This window comes from Phasianus colchicus, chromosome 20 (genome assembly GCF_987193195.1).
Source record: "Phasianus colchicus chromosome 20, bPhaCol1.hap1.1, whole genome shotgun sequence".
NCBI lineage: Eukaryota > Metazoa > Chordata > Aves > Galliformes > Phasianidae > Phasianus > Phasianus colchicus.
Window position 1 is genome coordinate 6,003,699 of NC_143455.1, and position 20,678 is coordinate 6,024,376.

General features: G+C 54.7%; 3 protein-coding genes across 11 annotated transcripts in view; all 3 read left to right on the plus strand.

Moving 5' to 3' along the window:
* RPTOR (regulatory associated protein of MTOR complex 1) overlaps positions 1-5,645 on the plus strand; it is a 119,021-nt gene extending 113,376 nt beyond the window's left edge. For all 4 annotated transcript variants that reach the window (XM_090122067.1, XM_090122068.1, XM_031598914.2 and 1 more), the window contains 3 exons: positions 1,658-1,774; positions 2,275-2,404; positions 3,349-5,645. In XM_090122067.1, the coding sequence (XP_089978193.1) occupies positions 1,658-1,774; positions 2,275-2,404; positions 3,349-3,417 (316 nt within the window). In that variant the 3' untranslated portion in view covers positions 3,418-5,645. The remainder of the gene's footprint in view (positions 1-1,657; positions 1,775-2,274; positions 2,405-3,348) is intronic.
* A 1,059-nt stretch (positions 5,646-6,704) lies between these two features.
* CHMP6 (charged multivesicular body protein 6) lies at positions 6,705-12,552 on the plus strand. The gene is made up of 8 exons (XM_031598912.2): positions 6,705-6,820; positions 6,917-7,026; positions 7,495-7,582; positions 8,131-8,217; positions 8,327-8,392; positions 8,667-8,747; positions 9,442-9,496; positions 10,217-12,552. Exons 1-8 carry the CDS (start codon positions 6,758-6,760, stop codon positions 10,267-10,269), a joined length of 603 nt encoding a protein of 200 aa, XP_031454772.1. The 5' UTR covers positions 6,705-6,757; the 3' UTR covers positions 10,270-12,552.
* A 4,759-nt stretch (positions 12,553-17,311) lies between these two features.
* Positions 17,312-20,678, plus strand: part of BAIAP2 (BAR/IMD domain containing adaptor protein 2) — a 32,459-nt gene continuing 29,092 nt past the window's right edge. For all 6 annotated transcript variants that reach the window (XM_090121934.1, XM_031598909.2, XM_031598907.2 and 3 more), the window contains exon 1: positions 17,312-17,458. In XM_090121934.1, coding sequence (XP_089978060.1) covers positions 17,387-17,458 — 72 coding nt within the window. In that variant the 5' untranslated portion in view covers positions 17,312-17,386. The remainder of the gene's footprint in view (positions 17,459-20,678) is intronic.

A 20,678-nucleotide genomic window follows, 5' to 3' on the forward strand; every position in this document is an offset into this window, starting at 1 on the left:
ATCCGTGGAGGGGGAACAACTTGTTCCATGTTTACATGGGTGGATAGTGATAGGACAAGGGGGAATGGTTTTAGGTTAGATATGAGGAGGAAGTTTTTCACACAGAGGGTGGTGAGGCACTGGAACAGGTTGCCCAAGGAGGCTGTGGATGCCTCATCCCTGCAGGCATTCAAGGCCAGGCTGGATGTGGCTCTGGGCAGCCTGGTCTGCTGGTTGGTGACCCTGCACAGAACTGGATGAGCATTGTGGTCCTTTTCAACCCAGGCCATTTGATGGTTCTGTGATTCTATGATCCAAGGAAAACAAACTCTAGGTCACAGAAGGTTCTGGTGTAACTATTTCCTAAAAAATAGTGTGAGGCATTGTATTGCTTATGGAGTAATTCTCTGAATAACAGAGAAACTTTTCATCTGGACCAGAGATGGGAGTGTTGAAGACAGAATGGCTGGCTCTGACCTGGGTCCTGTGGCCCTCATTGCTCAGCATTGGTTCACCACGTGATGCTTTGGTCAGCATTAAATGAATGTACTGTGTATTTCATCTCTCTCAGATAGTATTTCCATCCGGTATTCTGGATGTAAATTAACCTGGAGTTTAATTTGTCTTGAATTTAATTATGTGACAGCTGGAGTTGCAGCTTCTTATGATGGTATAAGTAATCCTGTATAGCAGCTTTTGATCAATATTAGATATTCTGGAGGTAAGAAAACAGGAGGCAATATACTTCTTAATGTTTTTTCAGTTGTTCTGAACTCGGTAATGTGATTCACAGTTGTACACAGTCACCAGGGACTTGAGGGGGAAAAAAAAGCACTTCAAAAGTTGTGGTGTCAGAACCCTTACTTGTGCTGCCAGGAGGGTGAGGTCAGATGAGGTGACACTGCCTTTAGTTTCCGTGAGAGATCTCTGTGCCTGTCCCTACAGTCTGTTCTAAGGAGCAGAGGAGCAGATGAGCCTTCACAAAATCTTCAGCCCTCTGTTCCAGGGCTATAGGAGATGTGTCCACTTCTAACAGATGGGATTCTACTCAGTTATTTTAGAAGCATCACTTAACAACAAGAAATCATTTGTGTTGGAAAAGTGCTCCATTTACCAAGCATGGCATCTTGTCGCTGCTGCTATTGCTTTCCCCATCTTCTCCTCTCTCATAAAGCCACAAACGGGGCTGACACAGCCTGGGTGTTAAGCAGTGTTTGCTATGTGGGGTCTACAGAGCTCTCTGGGCAGTGGGGATGCGCAGACATTTGGTGTAATGGATTGTACCAGCAGATCCCATCTGGTTACAGTTTCCTAATCCAATTTTCTACTGCGAAAAGGAGAAGGAATTTGGTCCTGACGTGTAGCTTAGTGCATTGGAGACGACATAACAGTAAAGGCACTCGTACTCGGGGCTGGGCTGTAAGTGATAAAAGTACTAACGGATCGCTCCCGAGGGCAGAGGCAGAGCTGTTTGCACAGCACTTAGTGCTTTGTGGATGGTACCAAATATCAACGACATCAGTGGAAATTCAGCTGCATTGGCAGAGGAGGCAGTGGTGCATGTCTTCCCTCTGCTAACCTTCTGCTGGAGGTGGTCAGCTCGCAGGCAGGCCATGCTTGAGGGCTGCAGGACCTGGCCTGGCTATGGCCTGACGTTGTGAACCTCCTGTGTTGGCAGTGTGAATGGAGACGTGCGCTTCTTCGACCCCCGGATGCCAGAGTCCATGAAGGTCCTCCAGATAGTCAAAGGGCTGACAGCCCTTGACATTCACCCACAAGCCAACCTCTTTGCATGGTAAGTTTTTGTTTTGCCTCTTGCATCCCCTGGAGTGAAAAGAGAGGACGATTTGTCTCTGCAGCCTCACCCGTGGGTTAACTAGTTTTAACCTCATCACAAAAAATGCAGCTTTGTTCCCACTTATTTTCTGCCTTCCACGCAGCAGCAAAACCTCTGCACTGGTGGCGGAGTGGTGCTGTAGGGTCTCACACTCCTATGTATGTGTGGGCACAGAACAAGGACCAGCACCCACCCTACAGCACATGTGAGCACAGCTCTCCATCTTTCCTGTCTCAATCCCACAGTGTAACAGGTAACTGTGGTTCGAGCCTTTCTGCAAATCTTTCTCCTGAGGTTGCCATGGTGCAGTTAATGTTGGTCTCGCTGCTTGTAAGAGCTGCTTGCACTCCAGCCTTATGAGCAGCTCAGGCCTCCACAGCTGAAAAAGGGGCTGGAGGCGAAGTATCGGTGTTACCACTCTGCTGTCAATAACACCATCTTCTCTGGGTTCCTTTCAGTGGCTCAATGAATCAGTTCACTGCAATCTACAATGGAAACGGTGAGCTGATCAACAATATCAAATACTACGATGGTTTTATGGGACAAAGAGTTGGAGCCATCAGCTGCCTGGCTTTCCATCCTCACTGGGTCTGTATTCTCTTCTTGGATTTTGGAATTTGCATTTCTCAGTTAAAGTTGACATTAGGAGAGGGAAAAGCACAGAGACCCCCCAGCACAGAGCAGGGCTGTCCCAGTTTTCTGAATGTCTTTGAGCCCCTCTTCCAGTCAATTCCACAACTGTGCAAAGGTCCCAGCAGTGCTGCTGCTTTATGACCCACAGAGCAGACCAGCACACAGCTCACAGCTGCTGAACCCTTTTACCCGTGGCTCAGCTTGCTGTGCTGTTCCCATCACTCTGGGTCTGCAGCCTTGTGTGACTCCGTGGTTCTCACCACAGAAATCCTCCACGGTGCTTTTGCCTGGAGCTGCCTGTAGAGGGACAGTCTCTCACTTCTAAGCACTCTGTGCTTATTTATTCCGTGCCTCCTCTGTTGCAGACAGCAGGTTTGCCCGGGTGTCTCTGGGGCTGCTTTTACACTGTCACTTATGTAAGGCTGTAGGAAGACCTAATGCTGTGCAGCAGAAAAACAAAGCAGTCGGAGATCTGCAAAAGCTACAAGCACACAGAGGCTGTCCTGCAGCTGGAGGCTGGGGGAGAAGTGGCTGAACGTTTGTGTTGCTCTTTGAATCAGCAAACTCACAAAACCCTCACCATCCCAGGTCTCCTTAGCAGGGTTATTCCTGGCCCTCTCACAGCAGAGATTGTTAATTTTCAGTCCAGGCGACCGTTCCTAACGAGCAGAGTTGCAGCCATTTAGAAAAATTATGTTACAGGTTGGCAACTAATAGCCACCATAATTTTTTTCTCTGGCTGGAATGGGCACATAACTCGCTGGGACAACGTAGGTGCTGGCAGAAATGTCGTCAGAACTGCGTTGAGAGCTTTCCAGCATCTGGGCATTACTGCTGGAAATGTCACCCATTACCACACACCAGCTGTACACATTTATCCCCCTTTGCCCTTTCCACAGCCTCACCTGGCAGTCGGGAGCAATGACTACTACATCTCTGTGTACTCGGTGGAGAAGCGGATCAGATAACGGCTCGTGGCAGCGCAGTCCCAGCAGGCAGTGCCTGCCTCACCCACGGTGTACATAGCCAGATTATCGACTTGAATGTTTCGTGTTGGCTGCTGCTGCAACCCGTAACTTGAACATTTTGGTTCTGACTTAGCTACTGATGATTTGGGCGAGGGGGAAGAGAGACAATCTCCTACTATTATTATTGTTATTATTATTTTTCATCTGTATCCTCTCAAAGCTGCAGAAAAAGGAATATTTTATTTTTGTTTCCGGTGGTTGGCTTCTCTGTTAGAAACACAGCTCCTGAGCTTTGGATGAGGCAGTACCCTCAAAAGAAGGCTCTTTGTTTTGATCTTTGCTTCCTCGTTTTGCTGGAGCATCGTTCAGGACTGACGTCAGGACTCACTGCAGCTCTGAGAGTCCCAACTGACAGAGGGACCCCTCCAGTGCCACCGCCCTGTGCCAAACAGCCAGCCCTGGGCTGCCTGCCTGCAGAGCTGCACCGCTCCTGCACTGCCCAGGGTGGGCAGGGGATGCAGGGTAAAATCTTTGTTATGTCACCCTTGTTCTCACGTGGTTTCCCTTCCCCTGGAAGAGAGAGAAGACCACAGGACAGAGAAGGAAGGCAGAGATCCCGAGGAATGGAGCCTGGGGAGAAGACAGGAGCAGGGCAGGATGCCACCGCGCCGTAAGGTTGCACATGCAGGACAAGAGGGAAGAAAGCATGGCCATCTCTGTCATCCCAGCCCATCTGGAGCATGTCACTCATGTAACCACTTCCCACCCGAGCACACGGCGCAGGCTGGGGTATCTCAGTCACAGTTCTGCAGTCGTTTTTGCCCACAGTGAACTCTGCAAACACACGTGCAGAACTTCTGCCCAGCAGAGCTGAGAGGAGCCAAGCTCAAACCAAGGCTTTCCTCTCATTCTACGTGCTGAAACTCAGCGAGGTGTTGGATATTTGCACACTGGAGGCTGCATGTGTGCAGCACAGACATGGTGTGTGCGTGGCTGTGGCTTGTCCATGTCCCTGCAGCATGGGGTGCATAACCACACATGGTCTGAGCACAAAGGAATCACTAAAGAGAGAGAGAGGACAGCAAGTCTTCCTGCTTGGAGCAAGCAGCTTTGTCCCAGCTCCCCAGGGATCAGGCAGCTCTGTTATCTGCACCTTCTGAGTCTGTAATGAATGTTTCTATCCCTTAAAGCCCAGGCTGTGTCTGGAGATCAGCGTGGGGAAGAGATGGGTGAAGCCAAAAGGCAGGTTTCTTTCAAGTGCTGCTGAGGTGCAATTTCCCTGGCCAAGAACGGGACTTGCACTGTGCAAAAATCACTGTGGCCATAGAGGTTGACTTCCTAAACCCAAAGTCCCCAGGCTCCCTTCCAGCTGCACCAGTGGGTCTGCAGGCTCCCAGCACGCTGCCAGAGATGAGGCGGACGGTGATGGAGAGGAGAGAAATGTTCCCTTACTGTGTGAATGGCAGCTTCCCCTCTGCCACGGCTCTGACCCAGCGCTGCTCCCTGCACACCTGATAAGTCGTTCCCTGTGTTTGAAGGCAGCTGGGTCGTGGAATCTGCCCAGAGGCTCCGCCAGGCTCACTGCAGGGAAGCTGCCCACTAAATGCTGCATGCACCTCTGGATGCTCCTTGTGCTGAGCTTCCTTGAACTGCGTGGGCAGAGCAGTGCTGAGGGCTCAGTGCTGACCCCACGAAGGGCCCTGTGCAGGTCCATGGCTCGAAGGCTTTAAACTAAAGGAAAAACTACCTAAAAGTCCACTTCTGAGTTACCTGATGTTACTGATGATCTAACAGAGCTGTGCCTCCCGTGCCGGGGGCTCTGCGTAACGGATTAACATACACAGCTTGAAAGCAAACAATAGACTTTTTAACTTCTATCAGTGTATTTGTCAAAGGAGTGAGAACTGCCTGGCACGAGGGCACGTGGCCACCACCAGGTGGGTTTGTGGCTACTTGGCCTGGTGTGGCTTTCATCCGAGCACGGTGTGTGTTGGTGGGGCTGCGTGTTCACAGCTGTGATGCAGAGATTCAATCATGGAGTTTAACCCGAGGGTCTGGAGAGCATCCTACCTAAAAGTTCACTTATCTCTATTTATTTTACAAAAATTTAAAATATATATATATTAAAAAAAAAAAAAGAAAAAAACAATAAACCCAACACACGATTGTAATGTGAGAGTCAAACAATTACAGACAAATAAATGGTTAATAAAAAATAAATGCAGAAATGGTGATGGGCTGGGGATCGTTTCCTGGGGCAGTGAGTTGGGGGGGGAGGGTGGGAGAGCAGAAACAGCATGGGAACATGGAGTGCTGCAGCCGTGGGGCTCCTTCCCTGCATCCCTCATCCCCTGTACTCATTTCCTATATGCCCCATCCCCACTAAACCCACCCTGACACCCCTTGTCTCCCAATCTCCTATCCACCATCCCCTAGGCTCCCCCTCCCTTATATCCTCTTTCTCCCACCTCTTATACCACCTTTCCCTATAGCCACCATGCTCTATGTCCCACTATCCTTTATAGCCTCCATCCCCTGTAGTTCCCCACTATCCCCTGTAAATCCTCTCATCCCTTATAGATCCCCTCCACCCCCTGTAGGTCCTCTCTACCCCCTGTAGATCTCTATGGTTCCCCTTCATCTCCTATAGGTCCCCTCTATTCCCTATAGATGCCCTCCTCTCTGTGGTTCCCCCTCCATCCCCTATAGGTCCCCTCTCTCCCCTATAGATGCCCCCATCCTCTATAGGTCCCTTCTCTACCCTATAGATGCCCCCATCTCTATGGTTCCCCTCCATCCCCTATAGGTCCCCTCTATCCCCTATAGATGCCCTCGTCTCTATGGTTCCCCCCCAACCCCAATAGGTCTCCTCTATCCCCTATAGATGCCCGCATCCCCTATAGGTCCCTTCTATCCCCTATAGATGCCCCCATCTCTGTGGTCCCTCCCCATCCCCTATAGGTCCCCTCTCTCCCCTATAGATGCCCTCGTCTCTATGGTTCCCCTCCATTCCCTATAAGTCCCTTCTATCCCCTATAGATGCCCCCATCTCTATGGTTCCCCCCCCCCATCTCCTATAGGTCCCCTCTCTCCCCTATAGATGCTCTCGTCTCTATGGTTCCCCCCCATCCCCCGCAGGTCCCCGCTATCCCCCATGGTCACCACCTCCCGCTCCCGTTCGCGCCTCACTAGCGCCCCCTGGCGGTCTTTCCAGCGCACTGCACGGCGCTCTCCCGTTCCCTCCGCGCTGTGCAGGACTTGGCCCTACGCGGCCGCCGTCGCGGGGCGGGGCGGTGCGGCCGGGGCCGCCCGGGGCCGGGGCAGGAGCGGCGGAGGGGCGATGGGGAACCTGTTCGGACGGAAGCGGCGCAGCCGCGTCACGGAGCAGGACAAGGCCGTGCTGGTGAGCGCGGGGCTGCGGCCGCAGCGGCGCAGCGGTGGGGGCCGCCGCCGCCGCCCAAAGCCGGCCCGGCCCTAAGCCGATCCCATCTCTCCTCAGCAATTGAAGCAGCAGCGGGATAAACTGCGGCAGTACCAGAAACGGATCAGCCTGGGCCTGGAGCGGGAGAGGGAGCTCGCCCGGCAGCTGCTGAAGGATGGCAAGAAGGAGTAAGGGGCGGCGGGGCCGGGCGGCTGGGAACGGGGCTGCGGCGGGTCTGACGGGGCTGAGCGGAGGGGACGGGACGGGACGGGACAGACCTGCCCTGCTCTCCCCTCTGCTGTTGCTGGCCTTCGTGCCCCCATCACACACAGCTCCCCCACATCTCACCCATCACAACCCCGCCTCCTTCACAGCACTGCTCTCAGTCCGTTCTCCTCCCAGTCATTTTGCCCCCCTCCCCAGCTGCAGCACCCCGCACTTGGCTGTGTTAAAGCTCATTTGGTTCACGTGGGCACAACTTTCAAGCCACTCTGGGTCCCTCTGGCTGCCATCCCTTCCTTCCATTGTATCGAATGCAGCGCTCAGCTTGGCGTCGTCCACAGATTGCTGAGAGTTGATCCCTTCATCTGCCTCAGTGATAACAGTGTTGAAGAGCTCTGGCCCTTCTGTGCTGATCTCCTCCTCTTTCCCTACAGAAAAGCTATGCTCTTGCTGAAGAAGAAGCGTTACCAGGAGCAGCTGCTGGATAAGACAGACAACCAGATCAGCAACCTGGAGCGGATGGTGAGCGAGCACCGGGTGCTTCATACATGGGGCAGCACCAGGAGGGGCTGCTTTGGGGTGTACAGGACTGCACCCCAGCTGCCAGGGCCCAGCGGAGCTGTGATCCTGCCCAAAGCATCTGAAACTGTCCTGGTGCCGTGACACCTCTGTAAAGAATCAAGTGGGAGTGTGTTGTGAGTCTGCACTGCAGGCTGCGTGTGAAAGGCGTGTTCTGTAAGTTAATAGAACCTTAGTCACAGTGTGGGCAGCTGCAGTGGAAACTTCGTCCAGCTTGTCTTGGTACCTTGGTGTAGAAATGGATGTGTTTGCTCTGGCATGGCCTGGGGAGCCTAAGCTTAGATTTGAGAAGCAGACAAAAGCCTACTGGATCTGGTTTTGCAGCTGCGTGTGTCAAAGGAAGAGTTTTTGTATACGTTGTACTGCTGATACGATTTAAGCCTCTGTTGGGGCTCTTGACTGTCTTCACCTTTCAGTTTCTCTGGGAATCATGGGAGTCTGTGTCAGGGCTGTGACAGCTGTGACACTTCCCCCTGTCCCTCCTGTTTCAGGTTCAGGATATCGAGTTCACCCAGATCGAAATGAAGGTCATTGAGGGCCTGAAAATAGGCAATGAGTGTCTGAACAAAATGCACCAGGTATGTGTGGCCAGGTTGGCCAAGCACAGTGTTGCCTTGAACTCAACAGGATCCTGGATGTCTCCAAGCAGGACTCACTCATGCGTGGATTTTTGGCTCTTCTCCTCAGGTTATGTCAATAGAAGAAGTGGAAAGAATAATAGGTGAAACCCAGGATGCTGTGGAGTACCAGAGGGTACGTATGGTGTGTGTGAGTAGCTGTGAACAGAGGCAGCCTGCCACTTGATTTCTCTGGGGCAGTGTGTGCCCAGCCTCGTTTAAGAGGCAGTCAGGCTGGAACTTGAAATCTCTCTTGATTGCCTGCAGAAAAATTAGGTTTGTTGGTTTTCTGAGCACCCCTTCATGCTGTGCATCCATTGGTTTGGTGCATTGGTGTATCCTGCTGTAAGCCACAGAGCTGCTGCTGTGCACTGTTCTGACTGGAATGTGCATTTTCCTCACTTGTGTAGCAAATAGATGAGATACTGGCTGGGAGCCTGACTGAGGAAGATGAAGATGCCATTCTAGAGGAATTAAACACTATCACTCAGGTAGGACTAACTTGATGTAATTTCAGTGCATGTTTTCGGGAAGCTGTTGGCAAAGGAGGAATAATCTTATTACCACTTGTGTTAGCTTATTCTGCCTCAGATTTCAGTTACACCTGTTTGTGCTTAATTCCTGAGTCATGAGAGATTGAGCTAATTGGTTCACACACAGCGATCACTTGAAAATGGGATGATTTAAGGGCTGTACTGTATTTGCTACAATCAGCTGGTTTCAGTTCTTACTGGGTAGCTGTTCTGCTTTACTAAATGAAGATCTTGAAAGCTCTGGATCGTGCTCAGATGAACAGGAATCAGTGTATATTACCATTCTCTGTGATGCCTTTGGCTACTCCAAATACTGCCCTGGTTTGGCTTCACTGCAGAAACACACAGCCAGTGGAAAGTGAGGTGCAGAAGATCTGCAGCTAACATTTATTTGAGGAGATTTGTAGCTTATAGAGAGTCCTGTTAATTTAAATGCAAATGTATTAAGCCCTGCTCTCATTTACTGAGCAGTGCTCAAACCCATGAGCCTTCCTGCAGGTCTGGGGGCAGGTATCAGTTTCTGCATGAAGTCCCTTCTGTCATTCTTGTGTTCCCAAACAGTCTTTGCCCATAACTGTGGTGCAAAGGTCCGTGATCACCACGTGAAGCACTGCAGGCTCAGTGCCACGTGTGCTCTTTATTATTCTTGCAGGAACAGTTGGAGCTTCCAGACGTTCCTTCTGAGCCACTCCCGGAGGAGCCCCCAGGTATGCTGTCTGCTCTGTGTGCTCTGCAGCTTTGGCTCCACATACATCTTCTCTGCTCTATGCAATGCTTTGAGACTTCCTATTTGCTGTAAATGTCCCAGCAAACATGAAGGGGTGTAGGCTGTGTGGTGAAAGCTGGTACAGGCTTCCCTCCGTGGCTCTGACAAACCCTGTATTGCTTGAACCTTTACCTTAAGAGGACCCAGTGCCTCTGCATGGTGTCTGTGTGGGAAAAATCTGGGACAGGGAGGACAGGGCTTGTTTGGTTCCAGCACTTGTTTACTAAACACAGATCAAATGTCATCTCTGTGTTGACAGCAGGATGGCCAAACAAAATACAAGCTGCCCTCGCGGCAGGCAGCTGATGGACTCCATTTAGACTTGTGTTATCAGAATGTGGGGAAGGGGGCAATGCTGCTCTGCCCCTACTTTCCAAGAACTGGCTTGTCCTTCTGGGTGTTTGTTGGGCAGGTGGCCAGCTGGAATGGTGTCAGGTGCACTCAAAGTGTTTTAATTCTTGAAGTGCTGTGGGAAAGAGAGGCATACTGGATAGGTAAAATCATTTGTAATGCATGTTTATGAGTTCAGTGGCTTTCCAGGCACTGTGCAGGCATTTGCTGCTCTTCTGGGAAGTGGAACATGAGTCCTGGTCCATCTGCAGCAGGTGGCTCTGCACATGACTTCTGTTCTCACTGTAACAAGTTTCTTTTTCCTTCGCAGAAGCAACACCCATCAAGAACAGGCCAAAACCAGAGCTGGTGGCAGCATCTTAACTCCCGTTTCTGGGGATCCCCCCATAACTTTCACCCAGGACAGTTTGCCATCCCAGCATGTGCTGGGAACAAGCAATGCCTCGGCAGCATCCCAGCTGTGCTGGGCAGATTGTGGAGCAGGATTCCCTGTGCAGGGTGGGGAACCTCAGCCGATCGATTATTGCTCTTGTATCAAGATTATTTTCTAGTGCTTTCTTTTTTTGTAACTTAAATTCTCAACTCACTCAGCTGCGCTGTCTTGGGATTAAATAACAACTCTAAAACTTCCAAAGCCAAAAACAACTCTCTAGGTTTGATTTCAGCTGTAAATCTGCCTTTGCTCTGTCCAGTCCCCAGCCAGCCCTCCACTTGGGGCACTTCTGTCTGATGTGGTCGTCCCAGGGCTGCTGTGAGCCCTTTTATGTCTGTGTTTCTCTCAGCCCCTCTGCTTTTCCTCCCCTGATTCTGTTCAGGAAGGGCTGGCAGTGCTGGCACAGCAGGATGCAGGCAGCTGCTCTGTGCTGTGTGCAGGCTGGGTACAGTTCTGCCAGCTGTGCGTAAAGCTATGCAGCCAGGGTGTTCCTTTGGGCAGGGCACAGTGTTTGCTTGCCTTTGCCTGCAGCAGCACTCATTGAGAGGGGAAAACCTCTGGTGTGAGGTGAGGAGCTGGGCTGTCCCTGGGCATGAGTCAGAGGCGGTCATTAAGGATTTCCACTCAGCTGCTCCGCCTCTCCTGATCTGCAGCACTGAGTGCAGAGCTGGACCTGCAGAAATCTGCTGAGCCTTTGAAAACTGCAGCAAGGAGCCTGCCTGCGTTGGGAGCCACAGGTCAGCCTGTGTGGCTCTGCTCCGTCAGCCTGCATTCGCCTTTGCAGTGCTCAGGTGGGCTGAGATAACTGTGCTTCCAGCTGTCAGCTCCCATTTGTTCCATATTTCCTGGGCAGGGCAGTGGAAAAAGAGAGGTTGGGCTGGGGTGGGTGAGTTCTGCAGTGATGTGAAGTGTGCAGCTCCTCGAGTCAGCACACAGAGGGATGCTGGCATGGCCAAGGTGCTGCCTGGGCAGCCGTGGTGTGCAGGTGGAACTGTGCATGGATGCCAACAGAGCTGCCAGCTTGCAGATGCTCATAGGAAGCCACAGATCTGTATTTATCACACTCCTGAAGCCACAACTCTTAACCCTTGTTTCTGAGACAGAGCAGAAGGACCCAGAGGGCCCTCTGAGACTTTCAGTGACTGCTTTTGGGGATACGCGACCTGGTGCTAGACAATAGGCAGTAATCCCAGAGGCTGTGCTGGTGAGTCAGCAGCGACTGCATTTTGTATTTTCTAAGTCATGCTTTCTGTTCCACCTCCACGTGTGACATCCCACAGCCAGCTGTGGGCATTACGTCCTGCTGCCAGGGCAGGATGTGGGGCGTGAGTGGCAGAGGCAGCCTGCGCTCTGCAGCCGCCCTATTTTCGGTTCCTCGGCTCTCTCTGTTAATTAATGTTGCATAACGAAGCCGCTGCAGAGCCACGTTTACAAAGCAGCCTGACTTCTGCAGACAGACGGCTTTCCGAATTGAAAGGACAGGTTTAACGTGGTCATTGTGCCTATGCCAAGTGCTGATGGGTGCTGGGAGCCACCCTGCAGCTGCGGTGGCACAGGGCTGTCTGCTGGGTTACGCTCTGCGATGGTTTTTCTTCCTGCGAGGCTGTTGCTCCCTTCTGTTACATCCTGGGTGATTGCAGTGCTCACTTTTTCCACCAGAGAGAGCCTTGTCTTCGCACTGCTGTCATTAGCGTTGTTGTTGTTCCTTCGGTCTCCCTTGCTCCGTTGCTAGCCTGGTGTCTGCGCGTTTAGTTTTTGACCCTATTTAATTGGTAACTCATAGAGTGGATGCTGGGCTCTCCCAATACGGTCCTTAAGGGACCTGTCTTGGGACACGGCTCTTGCTGCACTCTGAGCAGACCCTGTTCTGCAGGGTGGGCACACATTACCCCCCCCCACCACGTCCTGGCAGCAGGGGAGCCCCCAGCAGACCCTCCCCGAGGCCGCAGAGATGCTGGGCTGAGTGCTGAGCCCATGCCCTGTGTGCTGCTCGGATCAGGGCTGTGGTGCAGGGGGGGTTAATGCGGCTCCCAGCTTTGGGAAAGGCCGGGCTCTGACCTCCCCACAGGAAAGTTGCAAGCAGATTGCCAGCAGCTTCCTCTCCTAATCCCTGTACCAAACAGATTGTACCGTGTCTCCTTGGGAGGAAGCGCCAGGAGTGGTGTGTGACCTCTGTGGTGTGCTGTAACAATAAACAGTTTCTAATGGTTTCACCGATTCCTCTTCCAGCCTCGTGTTTTCACAGTAAATGTTTTCGATGGGTTGGAGTTGCCTTCTCCTTTTCCTTCTCACCTCTGTGCTCCTGGGAGGGGCCTGGGCAGGAGGTCTGAGAGGCGGCTCCGTGTGCAGGAAAGGAGCAATGCTGCGTGTTGGGCATCTTGGAAGCACCGTGCTGCCAGGTAACAGCAGTACCAGTGCCCTGCCATGGGTGGTGAGTGAGGTGGAGCCATGTTTGGGAGAGAAACTGCATGTTGTGCTGTTGCTGCAGTGGTAGCACACCTCCAGCACACACCACGGGCAGGGCCTGTTGCTGGCATCATGTCCTCATATCTGCAAGGCAACAATCAGTGCCCAATCCTGTCCTGATGGTGGTGTTGGACGTGGGGGTGCTGATGCTGCCCTGCGTTGTGCAAGCAGCGTTGCCCTCAAACGGACTCAAATTCCCCATTGCCCACAAAGCAGCAGAGCATCAGCCTCACACATAAGCTCAGGCTCAGCTTCCTTTCCCCGCAGCGCAGCCGCTGATGCTCTGGAAGCAGCCTGGGAGTTATTTGGGGCTGAGCCCCTCCTGGTGCAGCCGAGCTGTGTGCATCCACAGAGCCGCAGCAGTTTCTATGCCAACGCGGCTGCAGTGCTGTGCTGGGGTTGGTGCTGCACCCCCTCGTTCAAACAGTTCCTGAAGCCTGTGTGGAAATGAGGGTGAGGGGCACAGCCCGGTGGCTGCAGAGGTGCAGTGTTCCCCTGGCTGCTCGGCGGCGAAAGCACCCAAAGACAGTTCAAGCGTGGGGAAAAGAAGCCCAGCAGAATCCGTGCCATTCCCTCATTGGAGCAGCAGTGGGAACAAAGCGGGTTTGTTATGGGGCTGTGTGAGAATGTGACCTCTGCAGCTCCGAGCGCTGCCTGTGTGCAGAGATGGGGCCGGGTGCTGCTCCTGGGGGGCACGCAGCCTCGGGTCACCACTCCTTCCACACCAACGCTGTCGCTGCCCCGTACAGTGAGGAATGAGGTTCCTCGGGTGGTGCACACCCTGTGCCTTTGTGTGGCCGTCAGCGGAGCCGCTCCTTGTCCCCGGCCGTGGGGTGGAGGCCCAAGGTTGCACCGAGTCACAGGGAGCAAGTGGAGGCCGATCCCAGGGCTGTGCCCGTGCGCAGGGCTCCTGGCATTGAGGGGCCGTGCAGGTGGGAAAGCAGCCCCCCCCAGCCTGGTGACCCCCAGCCCGCGCTCCAGCAACGTGATGCCAAATCCCATCGTGCCCGTTGTGCAAATCGCATGAACTATGCCTGTTATTCAGAAGTATCCCCAGAGATCTCCTTAGCGCGCTGTAATGCAGCATTACTCACGGATCCGGGAGCTGAGGCCAACCCGGAGCCAGCAGAGCCATGCCTGCCCAGTGGCGTGGTGGGGCCAAGCAGTGGAGGCCCAGCCCTGCACCCCCTGCAGCCCCGACTCCATTGGACTGGAGCTGCAGTGGGGCATCACCGCATCCCGGTCCTCCAGGCTTTGGCCAGCTGACTTTTTGGGGCTGCCCCCCGCTTCCCTGCTGCTTGACCCCAGCTCGACCTCACCCGGCCGAGTTCCCCCTGCAGACCCTGCCCTGCAATGCAATGCTGACCTACTTTGGGGGTTGGAGGAGCGCTGCTCAGCCAAGTGCTGCACAGGGGCCCCAAAGTGCTGTCACTGCCAGTTTGGGCTCCGCGCTGGATTTCAGTGCCACAGCTTCCACCTAATAAAATAAGAGCCGGAATTGTTCATCCTTTGCTAATCCTCAATAAATGGCTTTACTTGATTTGCTGTTTGTGCTTCGGGGGATTTAGCAGGTTGAGAGTTGCTGACACACACAGGGAATCTCCAGTTTTTGGTCGCAACTTGAAGTCCTGACTCTACAAAACCAAAGGCAAAAACTTCCCTGTACCTCGAAGCACTGCATAGTACAGCACTGGGGGCAGTGGGGAAGGACCAAGAGTGTGGAATGGATGCAATCAACCATGGGGCATTGCAGGTCACCAGGCATCCCTGCAGCAGCTTGGGACTCTATGGCATTGCTCAGTGCTCTATGGCACTGCTGAGCACTCCGTGGCACAGCTCAGGGCTCCATGGCACAGCTTGGGGCTCCATGACACCGCTCAGTGCTGCATGGCACATCCTGGGGTTCCCTGGCACAGCTCAGGGCTCCATGGCACTGCCTGAGGTTCCATGGCACAGCTCAGGGCTGGGCACACGGCATCGATCAGAGCTGCCTGAGCCATCAGCCAAAGCAGCCGAGCAGGACGAGCTGGCAGGAGGAGCAGCTCCTGAGGTTGTGCTGGAACCCATTAGGCCGATTTCCCAAAGCGCCACATCAGATGTCAGAAAAATCATCTTAAAATGGCTTGAGAAACAAATAACTCCTGGCACAGCACGGAGAGGGTTCGCAGCAGAGTACATGCAGCGTTTTCAGGACGCTGATGGAGAAGACATCTGCATGAGAGCAAAGGCACAGAGATTTCCTGGTGATCTCGTTGGCACTTGCAGGGACACTCCTGCCTTGTGCTGCACCGCTTGGATTGGGGTGATATCCCCAAGGAACTCCTCCATCCTGCACTTTCCAATGGGGCACAGCCATGGGGTGACGTGGGGCTGAGCAGAGAGACCACTGTCCCTGTCCCCAGTGGCCAAGAGGAGCCCTCTGCCCCATTGCCTTCACCCATCACCACTGTGGTTCCGAGCACTGGGGCGCGTGACCCGGCTGGGAACACTGGTGTGACGCCATGCTGATAATTAAGAAGGAACCTAATGAAACTTCTAAAATAGCACCAATTCCTCCACACACCTGCAGCCGAACTGGGTGGATTACATAAGGTGGTGTTGCCACAGCAACTTCGCTCCACCCGGGGCTGGAGGTGGACGATGCTGCGTGCGTGGATGCGCCGTCAGCCAGGGAGGGGGTTTGTGGGGGGGATGGTCCTGAGCCTTACTGCTGCTGAGGTCCCATGTGGCCGCTCCCTTGTGTTGGGTTCCATGTTGAGCAAGCACTGGGGTGCGAGGTGCAGGCAGGGGTTCTGCTGCTGGCCCTGGGGTGCGGTGGGCGCAGCACAGAGAGCTGCCATGGGAATAGAGGGAATCCATCCCTTAATGTGAGAATAAGGAACCCCGGAGGCTTCGAGCTTTGGGAGCAGGGGTGTGAGGGAGGGAGGCTGTCAGTATTCAGATTTCCTGGGGATAGAGATAAAGAGAAGCAGGAGATGGGAAGAAAGCAGAGCTGGGTGGAGGCTGGAAGCAGTGCGAGATTCTCTGCGGGTCGTCCCAAAAGGCCTCTTCCATGATGAGAAATTACAAATCCTTTTATCTTCTCCAGCAGAACAGCTTGCTTGAATTGCTGGGCTGTCACACTGGAATTAGATGCAAGAACCCCCCACCTCCGTGACGTGGCGAAGAACTTACATAACACAACTAAAAATAAGGCGATGGAGATGCGCGTGGAGCACTTCTGCTCCTGGCTGCTCTCTCCAAAGCACTTTGCTGGCAATGGGAGCAGCCTTGGGCCTGGTCCTGGTCCTGGTCCCTGGGGCAGGAGCACCCTGCAGCACCAGGCAGGTCCCTGCTGGATGCCCCACACACCCAGTTATAGCCAGGGGGTCCCTTCTCCCCTCTTGCCCTCCAACTTCAGTGGGAAGGGGTTAACCCACTGGTGTAGGAAACTGCACATGTGGTGTGAATTCATCCCTGTCCTCTGGTGTGGGAAGCAGGGATGCAACCAGGATAGAGCTGGGTTGGAGATGGGACAGATTCAGGTGCGCCCAGGCTGAGCTGCGCCCCGCTCTGCATCGGGTGGATGTGGAGAGGTGCAGGGGAGGCAGTGGGACAGCAGCAGAGCTATGGGGACGAGGTGTTGACCATCTGGGGATGCTCCTGCCACCAGCCTTTGGATTGGAGGGAGGAGATGGCTGAGAATAGCACACCTGGCTGCTAACTGCTGCACTGCTTCCTGGGGTCTAGGGCAGGAGAAAAAGGGGGTAGGTTCATCCTGAGGGCAGGTGAGGACACCCACAGCAGTTTGTGCCATGGCACCTCTGGACATGGCAGCACCTCAGTGCTGTGGTCACAGGGACAGGGTTAGGGATAGGATAAGGACAGTGCCATGGCATGCAGTGATGGCTCCACTCTTTCTTGGATGGTTTCTGCTGCCCTTCCCCATCTCACATCAACACCGGGCAGCCCTCCATCACCCCTCACTGCCCAGCACCATGTGGGCAGAAGCACAGGGCACCACATGGGGTGCAGGGAGGGTGTGCAGGGCAGCTACAATTACGGGGCACAGCACGGGGCACCACAAGGTGTGTGGGATGTGGTGTGAGGCATGAAAGGGGATAGGGAAGAGTATCGGGGTATAGGAAGAGCCTATAGGATAAGGCACAGCGGGGGCTATAGATAGATTGTGAGGGGTATGGGATGGGGTGTAGGATGGTGTATGAGATAGGAGTTGGTACGGGACCAGAAAGGGTTATGGGATGGGAATGTGATAGGGGATGGGAATGAAGTATGGGATTGGAATGGGATACAGGGTACGGGATGGGAATGGGGTATGGAATAGGAATGAGGTACGGGATAGGAATGGGAGATGGGATGGGATGGAGATGAGGGGTACGCGGAGAACGGGTCGGGGCAAGAAGAGGCGTTCCCAGGACGCGGCCCCTCCCCGCGGGCGGGCCGTGGAGGTGCGGGGCGGTGCGGGGCTGGAGGGAGCTGATAAAAACGGCGGTACCGCTCCGCTGCGCCGCTTTCCGCACCCGCCGGCAGCCCCGATCCGCGCCACCCCGCACCGCCCCGCAGCCCCCGCCGCAGCCGCCCATGGTGCTGCCCGGCCCGCCCGGCATGGCCCGCTCCGAGGAGGTGCACCGCCTCACCGAGAATGTCTACAAGGTAAGTCCGCAACAGGTGCGGAGCCGCGCGGCGCGTCTCCCGTTTCCCCCCCCCTTCGCCTTTCTTCCATCTGCTTTGATTTCTTTATTTCTTTCTCTTTTCCTCTTCTCTTCCCCTCCTCCGCCGGGCGCGGGGGCAGCGCGTTGTTGGGGCGAGAGGCGGAGGAGAAGAAGGAGGAGGAGGAGGATGTGGATGTGCCGCCGCCGCCGCCGGGGGGGCCGCACCGCCTCCGCTCCCCGCTCGCCGCCTCCACCCGCAGCCGCACGGAGCTCGCGGAGCCCCCGGGACGGACGCGGTGCCGGACCCCCCCGGCTCTGAGTAGGGATGGGTGCGGGGCAGCTCCCCCTCCCCCCCACCCTCACCCCGTCCCCGGGTCACTTCGGGCCGCCGTTCCCTTTCTCTCGATATCCGGGAGCGGTGAGCTCCCCGTTTAGCTCCGCGGCTCCCCGGGTTCCGGCTCTCACGGTTTGCTTTTTTGTTTTTAAATCGGATGGGGAAAATGCGCTGTTCCGAGTGGTTTGGTTTGCTGGATGCGGTGGTCGTGGCCGGGAGGACCTCTCCAGCCCGGCACATCGCACGGGATGCCGCCCCTTCCACCCGCGCGGCTCCCGCACCTTCGGTCTCTCGGGCTGGAGCCCCTCTGAGCATTCGGTGTTAAAAGAAAACGGTCAGAAAAAGAATCTAGTGCCTGGAACGTCGGGATGGGGAAGTTCAGAAGGCTCCTGCGGGCACCCGAAATGCCAGGCCCTGCAGGATGCAAAGCGGCTCTGTGGATGGAGCCTTTTGGTTGGAGGAGTTGGGTCTCCGTGCCACCCCACGGCACCATCTGAGTGCACCGATCCTCCTCCATCTCCAGCTGTGCAAAGCGCAGACCTACAGCATCGTGCTGATGGTGGCCCTGTGCTGTGCTCTTGATGTGATCGGTCCCGGAGCAGTTTTGGTGGTGACGCAGGTGTTGTCCCAGGGGTGTTGCCCTCGAAGGGCTGTGCTGATGGCAATTTGCAGAGCTCTCTGTGTCCTGGGCACATGGGTGCCATCGCTGTGCCGTGTGCTCGTTGGCAGCTTTGAGTGTGATTTGGTGTTGGCCTTGGCCAGAGGGCAGTGCTGGTGAGTTCTGTCCCAAAACAGCTGTGTTGAATCGTGTTTGCTCTTTGGAGAACCAATGGGGGATGTTGGCTGTGCTCTCCTCCTGCCTCCAACCATCGCCTTTGTCACTCCTGCTTTGAGAGCACTGCACAGAGCCCTGGGATCACAGTGAGGGGTGTTACTGCATGTGGGGCTGAGCAGGGGGCAGTGCCCATGGTGCAGGGCTGCTCCAGCTGTGGGCTCATAGGAAACCAACATGATGGCTTTGCTGTCAGCAAAGGCTCGGAGTTGTGTGTGTTGCAGCAGGTGCAGTGTGGAGATGAGAACTTGGAGCTGGGGGCAGATGCTGTGGTGTTACCCACATCCCGTTTTGCTGCCCTGACAGTGAGAGGAAAACAGCATTTCCTAAAGCCAAGGAGGTGCTTTCCTTGGTCTCTGCAGGTGCTGCACGTAGGAGCTGAGTGTCTGTGTTCCATGGAGGACCCCTGGAACTCTGTGTTAGGGCAAGGCAGTGTGAGCACCCGGAGCTCTGGGAACCCACCAGTCCAAAACTGGCCCTCGTACTTCACAGCCCCGTTGCCCAGCTGTTGTTCCCATGCCTCATCTGGCCCACACAGCCCCATAGCACACCATGGGCACAGTGGGGCTGTGCTGCCTGCCCTGCCCCTTCCTGGTGTCCGGAGCAGCCCTGCTGGCCCAGCACAGCCATTCTGCCTGGGGAGCCCACTGTAATTATTTCCCAGTACCAGTGCTCCCCCTCGGAGTGACTGCACTAATGAGCTGGTGGAGGAGCTGTCAGCCGCCCCCTCGCTGCTTTGCCACTACAGGCAGCTGCCTACACATGTGGAGTAATTACAGAGCGAGACGGAGGATGCTGGCACCTTCCACCAACGTAATCCCACCTTCCCCAGGCACTGATTCACTTCTGTGCACCTTGGTGGGGCAGTGCAGCTGTCCCTGGGCTGGGGGACAGCGGTGCCTCTTCCCCCTGGAGACGAAGCTCTCATTTCTGATGGATGAGATGACTGCTTCCAGCCAACCTCCATTTCGTTTAAAGCTCTTTCTTCACGTGGGAGATTGTTTTGCAATGGTGCACGGATCACTCTGGGTTTGGAGAAAGGTTTCTTAGCAGCACTCTGAACTCAAACCCTTGTTGTTGTGCACAAACACAGGTTTTCTGCCAGTTATTTACTCCCCTTCAGATGTAATAAATGCTACTCCCAGCACAACAGCTGTGTTATCTCCAAGTCTGGAGGGAAAGGGAGAGCTCCTTGCTCAAGTGAATCGGGAGGGAAATGGTGGCTGGCTCAGTGTGCTGGGAGGGAGAACACACTGCAGCACCAAATGAAAGAGTCGGCCTTTGGGGTCTGCTGTGCCACCCCAGTTTCTGTGCACTGTGCTCTGTGGGTGCACTGTGCTTTGGTGCTGGCTGTGCTCGGGGTTGAGCATGGTGCTGGCAGTGCACTGCCCTGCTGTGGGTGTGCAGAGTGCTTTGTGGGATGCTGTGTGCCTCAGGACTGCTGCAGTTTGCAGGTTAGTGTGTGCAATGCAGAAGGAAACCCATGGTCTGCCCTGGTACCCCAAAGTGTTCCTGCACTGTTCTTGGGTCAGTGGTGCCTTTGTCTTTGGTGGCTCCTGATGCTGTGCTGACAGTGTGGCTTCACAATGCTGCAAACCTCCCAGAGCAGGGACTCATCATCTGGGTGAGGTGGGCCCGTGGGTTACTGCTGGTGGCTCCTGGGGAGGTGCTGGCAGTGGGTGCCATGAGCCAGCAGCTGCTCTGTGCCCTGCGGGTCCTTCAGCCCTGTATCCGTGCTCCAGCCCTGAAACTTGGGTGTCCTCATCCTCTGCTGCCTTGAGTAGAAATGAAGTGGTTTTGGAAGGGTTCCTGTTCTTCCTCTGTGTCCCTTGTTTGTGAGCATGGTGTCTGGTACAGCTGATGCTAAGTGCTGCCTGGGCCAGCTGCTCCTGCTGGGGATGCTCCTGGAGCAGCACGGTGCGGGGTGCTGTTTGCAGCTGAGATCTGCTGGTGCAGGGCAGGACGTGCTGAGATGGAGGCAGCGCCAGGGTTTGTTTGGGCATTAAATATTAACACAGAAATAATGGAAGGCGTTCCCGAGGCAGGGCTTGACCC

Excerpts from the sequence above, each read along its gene's own strand:
- CHMP6 (XM_031598912.2), top strand. The coding sequence starts at position 6,758 with ATGGGGAACCTGTTCGGACGGAAGCGGCGCAGCCGCGTCACGGAGCAG. Across the intron at positions 7,583-8,130 it reads TCAGCAACCTGGAGCGGATG|GTTCAGGATATCGAGTTCAC; the intron begins GTGAGCGAGCAC and ends CTCCTGTTTCAG. Across the intron at positions 8,218-8,326 it reads GTCTGAACAAAATGCACCAG|GTTATGTCAATAGAAGAAGT; the intron begins GTATGTGTGGCC and ends TCTTCTCCTCAG.